The 5,455-nt window shown below is 47.1% G+C and overlaps 1 protein-coding gene across 1 annotated transcript; it reads left to right on the top strand.

Annotated features, from left to right (window-relative positions):
* Positions 1-3,503: 3,503 nt before the first annotated feature.
* On the top strand, positions 3,504-5,168 carry LOC308285082 (exonuclease 3'-5' domain-containing protein 2-like; the record flags this gene model as incomplete). The annotated part of the gene is made up of 1 exon (XM_080725802.1): positions 3,504-5,168. The coding sequence occupies one exon, from the start codon at positions 3,504-3,506 to the stop codon at positions 5,166-5,168; it is 1,665 nt and encodes a 554-aa protein (XP_080581928.1).
* Positions 5,169-5,455: the final 287 nt, after the last annotated feature.

Below are 5,455 nucleotides of genomic sequence, written 5' to 3'. Positions count from 1 at the left end.
TATATATATATACACATATAATATTTTCGAAGAACCGATATAGGGTTCAAGTGGTTAAACTGATGTTTGCTAAATTAACACAGTTTGCTGGGACCCTGGAACCCCTTTGTTATGATTATAGGACTGACATCTACTTTATCAGATAGACTGATGTCTGTGCGCAATATCCCAGATGCATGTTCTATTCTAGTGGGTGACAAACTGGGAGTTGAGACCTCCAGGGGTCCCTACATTATTTGTGGGGTCTTATGACAACAAAAAAAGATGTTTCCTGACCTCAATTAAATAAACTAGACACTGGGCCGCAGTCGGCGACCTGGCCAACTCGGGAACGATGTAAATAGGGAATGAATGCCCCGCCCTTTAATGCAAACCCCATTATACTGTTGTCATAGGACCCGTTTTGACCATCTGTTTGCCTGTGTCCATTTATGCCCATATATGGAGATATCTGTATCTGTCTGTCTGTCTGTCGGCGTCCATTTTATGTCCATATATGGAGATCACTGCAGATATAGTTCTGGATCCATTTTATGCCCATATATGCCCATATATGGAGTTATCTGTCTATCTGCGTCCATTTTATGCCCATATACAGTATGGAGATCTCTGTATCTGTCTGTCTGTGTCCCTTTTATGCCCGTATATGGAGATCTTTGTGATTCTGTGTCCATTGTATGCCCATATATGCCCATATATGGAGATATCTGTTTATCTGCGTCCATTTTATGCCCATATATGAGATCTCTGTCGCTTTTTGTTTGTTTCCTCTTTAAGCAGAATATGCAGCCTGCTTAAATCTGCATCATTCAAGTCATCCTCCCAGTCCCCCGCTTTGTTGCTTGTCTTATGTTTGTCTTTGTCTCTTTTATTTTCTTTTTCTTTTTTGGAGCGGGAGAGTGAATTCAGCTTGAGTTTTTTTGGAGAACTTGTTTTTTTTCAGTCTTGTGCTGTTGATTTAGCTTGTCTTATGTTTGTCTCCTCCGTCTGCAACTCAGCCAACCCAGATCTCCACTACTGATCCTTGTTCTCTTCAGCAAAAGCTGTAAAGTAATTTAAATCTGCATCATCGATGTCCTCCCAGTCACACTCTTTGTTGCTTGTCTTATGTTTGTCTCCTCCTCCATCTGTTTGTCTGTGTCCCTTTATGCCCATTATGGAGATCTCTGTATCTGTCTGTGCCTCCGACTGTGTTGCAGACACAGTGCTGGTTCCCCCTTTAATGCAAACCCCATTATACCTGTTGTCATAGGACCCGTTTTGACCATCTGTTTGCCTGTGTCCATTCATGCCCATATATGGAGTATCTGTCTGTGCCTCCGACTGTGTTGCAGACACAGTGCCGGTTCCCCCTTTAATGCAAACCTCATTATACCTGTTGTCATATGTCATAGGACCCGTTTTGACCATCTGTTTGCCTGTGTCCATTTATGCCCATATATGGAGATATCTGTATCTGTCTGTGTGCGTCCATTTTATGCCCATATATGGAGATCTTTGACCATCTGTTTGCCTGTGTCCATTTATGTCCATATATGGAGATATCTGTATCTGTCTGTCTGCATCCATTTTATGCCCATATATGGGGGCATTCATTTTATACCCATATATGGAGAACGCGCGTGCCGGTGGGACGAAGGGTTCTCGAGATACGTGGATTACATACATACAGACACACTCACAGAGATTTTTTGTTGACTCATGTGGCGTACGTGATGTCAGAGCCTTTTATGAAGTGATGTCACAATGAGTCAGCGCTTGCGCCGATTTCCTCCGGAACAGCCTGATGTCAACAATCAGCCCGCATAAGGAGATTCCGAACTTTTCGCGCCGGTTAGGGAAAACCGCGCGTCGGGTCGGGTCAAGGCCCGGCACTGCACTCCGTGCCGCGGCGGGGAACGCGCGTGCCGAATCTGAAGCCGGTGGGACGAACGGTTCTCCAGATACGCGGATTACAGACAGACACGCAGACACGCACGCATGCAGAGACTTCTCGCATTTATAGATAGATTAAAAAAATGTCAAGGACCCCCAAATTGACACTCATTAGACTGCGGACCCCCGCAGAAAATCTTTTTTAATGGCAATAGCAGTGATTTTCAACCATTTTAATTTCATGGCCCCCTAGTTTGACATGCATTATTAGGCTACAGACCCCCATTTAATGGCATTTCTATCTCTGAGACCCCAATCTATTATTGTAAAATCAATGTTAATTTAACTCAACTTTGCCAATTGCTTCTTTCTAGTTCTCCAATAATGGTCTTTTATTTGACTCTCAATAACAACAGGACCGCTCGTCTCAAATAAAGAACTCTGCTGAGGTTTTGACATGTATTGAAACGGGAGAGTTCTTTGTGACGTCACCACAAACCAATAAGTGTACAATACTAGAAGTCTAGAGTTCAGGCCGCTGCGCGGCCTTCACCGCCATGTTGCGGCAGTGTGGTGTGTGTAATGGCCAAATATGGGTAAATCTTTTTTTGAGAAATAATTTTTTTTTGAGAAAAAAAATGTTTTTGAGTAAAATAAGTTTTTTGAGAAAAAAATTTTTTTTTAAAGTTTTTTGAAAAAAAAAGTTTTTAGAGAAAAAAAAGATTTTTGAAAAAAGATTTTTTGAAAAAAGAAATTTTTTGAAAAAAAAAAAATTGAAAAAAAAATTTTTTGGGGGAAAAAAAACGCTTGCGCACACACACGCGCACGCACGCACGCACGCACACACACACACACACCCCTCTGTTGTAATTCGATACTCTACTCTGCTCAGCTCCTCTCCCCCCTCCCTCCCCCTCCCTCCCTCTGTAACTTGATACCCTGATGATCATTTTGACGTTTCAGCACTGGCCAGAATGTTCAGAATACTATGTCAGGACTGGCTGCTCTGCGTGAGGCGAGATGTTGTTAAATTGAAATAAATAGAGTGGCATGTTTAAAATGTGGACAGTTGTAAATTTTCACGTTTGTTCGACGTGGTGGCTATGTTTGTGAGAGGTGTTTGTGAGAATATGTAGCTAAACATTCTGGTTTAGGTTTGCCACCAATTGCTCCAGTATAGATGCTTGATGTGGATGGGTATATACTGTAGGGCAAGGCCATACATCAGCTAGCTCCATATATGGAGATCACAACACTGACCTCATCAAGCCCTGGATAGCCATACATGGAGATGACTGGATCATCACCTGGATCTCCATGGAGCTGGCTGATACCTCCACGTCTGACATCACAGACTCCAGATATGGATATAGCTGACTAGTTCTGACATCATAGGTATGACTCGACCAACCGACCATACCGAAGGGTATAAAGAGGGCCTGCATTCTCCGGATTCTCCAAACTCTACCATTCACAAACCTTCAATTCCCATACAAACCAGGGTATCTGGCCTTACAACCCAGATACCTCTACTGGCTTTAAGTCTACTCGGACACCACTGCGGCGGGTCCTAGTCCCAGCCTTTGAATAACAGCCCTTCCCTTTGTCATTTTCTTTGGAAAGTGACTATGAGAGCACAAGATGAATGTTGGCACCTCGACAGAGTGCAGTCTAGTTGTCAAACTGCAACTGCACAACTGTCACCCTCTGTTGGGCTGCCCAATCCTGAGCCGCGGCTGCTGGGAGTGAAGCCAGTGATAGTGAGCTCTGAAGAACATTGGGACCATCTGTGGCCCTCGCTGCAAAAGGAACTGTCCCTCTTCCCAGTCCTCGGCCTCGACTGTGAATGGGTTTCAGTAAACGACAAAACCTCTGCAGTCTCCCTGCTGCAGATTGCGTCCTACTCAGGGCTTTGTGTGCTGGTGCGGCTGGTGTCCTTTCGTGGTGGCCAGCAGTCCATCCCACTCGGCCTGACTGAAGTTCTCCGCGACCGCCATATCCTGAAGGTCGGCGTGGGCTGCTACGAAGACGGGGAGCGTCTGACTCGGGACTACGGTCTGTCTTTGGGGCGCACGGTCGACCTGCGCTACCTTGCTTTAAGACGGAGGCAAGTTACATGGAATAATGGCCTCAGTCTACAGTCGCTGGCTGCAGAGGTGTTGAACGTGTCTCTGGACAAATCCCTGGAGTTGCGATGCAGTGACTGGGAGGCTGACCAGCTGACCCCGGAGCAGATGACCTATGCAGCCAGAGATGCCCAGGTCTCCATTGCCCTGTTCTTCCATCTCCTAGGCCTTGATCCTGAAGCCAGCTCCCCGACAACTACTGGGAGCACCTACTCTCAGCTGGCTGCCCCATGCCAGGGCCTGCTGGACGTGCCCTTCAGACAATGGCTGGATTTAGACGGAGAGGAGAAACTCGCAGGTGGAGAGCGGAGACGGAGACTCGTGAAGAACGATAGCCCAGAGTCTGGAGATCAGCAAGTCCCAGACCCTCGTGAGGATAAGAGAAAGTCACTGGGTGTGTGGCATGGTGGCAGGAAATCTCCTAACTATGAAAACTGCAGACTTATTACCCCAGACGGCCAGCTCCAAGGCTACTGTAGCAAAAAGAAAGCCGCATATTTCGTGTCCAAAGGAATAGGGGAGCTCCAGAGCGAAGTCCCTTTCATAGTAAGGTTGCCGCTTAGACATTATACTTCTGATTACCATCTCGAGCCCAAAGAGAATCTCTGCGTTGTGTGTGGCAAAACTGATTCGTATGCTAGGAAATACATTGTGCCACGTGAGTACTCGCGTCATTTCCCCAAAGAGATGCAGAGAGAGCATTCCTCCCATGACATCCAGCTGATGTGCAGATGCTGCCATGCCGCCTCTGACGTCCACAGCGACATGCTCAAGCAACAGCTGGCTAAGGAGTACGACGCCCCCCAGACATGCGTGGTGGTAGAGCGCGACCGGTGGTCCGTGCGCTCGGCTGCTAAGGTCCTTGGCAATGCCAAGTACAGACTGCCAGAGGAGCGACGTAAGGAGCTTGAGGCTGTCGTTAGAGGGTTTTATAGCGATGGCGAGACGGAAGGTGTGCAGGGTGAGGCGCAGCTAAGTCCAGAGGCGCTGCATAGGGCCTACGTGCCCCATGGGCTGAAGGTGGTCCGTAGCGCCAACGCAGAGAATGGCCTGCGAGGCCTGATGGAGCTGGAGCGTCGATGGAGACAACATTTCCTCACCACCATGAAGCCCCGCCACCTGCCCCGCTTTTGGTCTGTTGACCACAACCACAACTGGCTCAACTGAACAAACAGCTGCCCTGGCACATGGTGGGGAGGACCCTTTTAAGTGAAATGAAAATAAAAATCACACCCAATGTGAAGTGAGCGGTGGTCGTGCTTGCATAACGTCTTCGGACTGGGATTTGAGTCTAGGATGTACAGGCTATGCTACAGACACACGTTTTGCTATGGCAAAACGCTGAGGAAAAGGGCTACAGACACATGATGATGACATCACTAGACAAACATGATGCTACGTACACACGTTTTGCTATGGCAAAACGCTGAGGAAAAAGGCTACAGACACATGCA

The sequence above is a fragment of the Nannobrachium achirus genome, assembly GCF_963921795.1.
Source record: "Nannobrachium achirus genome assembly, chromosome: 5".
Lineage (NCBI taxonomy): Eukaryota > Metazoa > Chordata > Actinopteri > Myctophiformes > Myctophidae > Nannobrachium > Nannobrachium achirus.
This window is presented reverse-complemented; position numbering and strand designations above follow the sequence as displayed.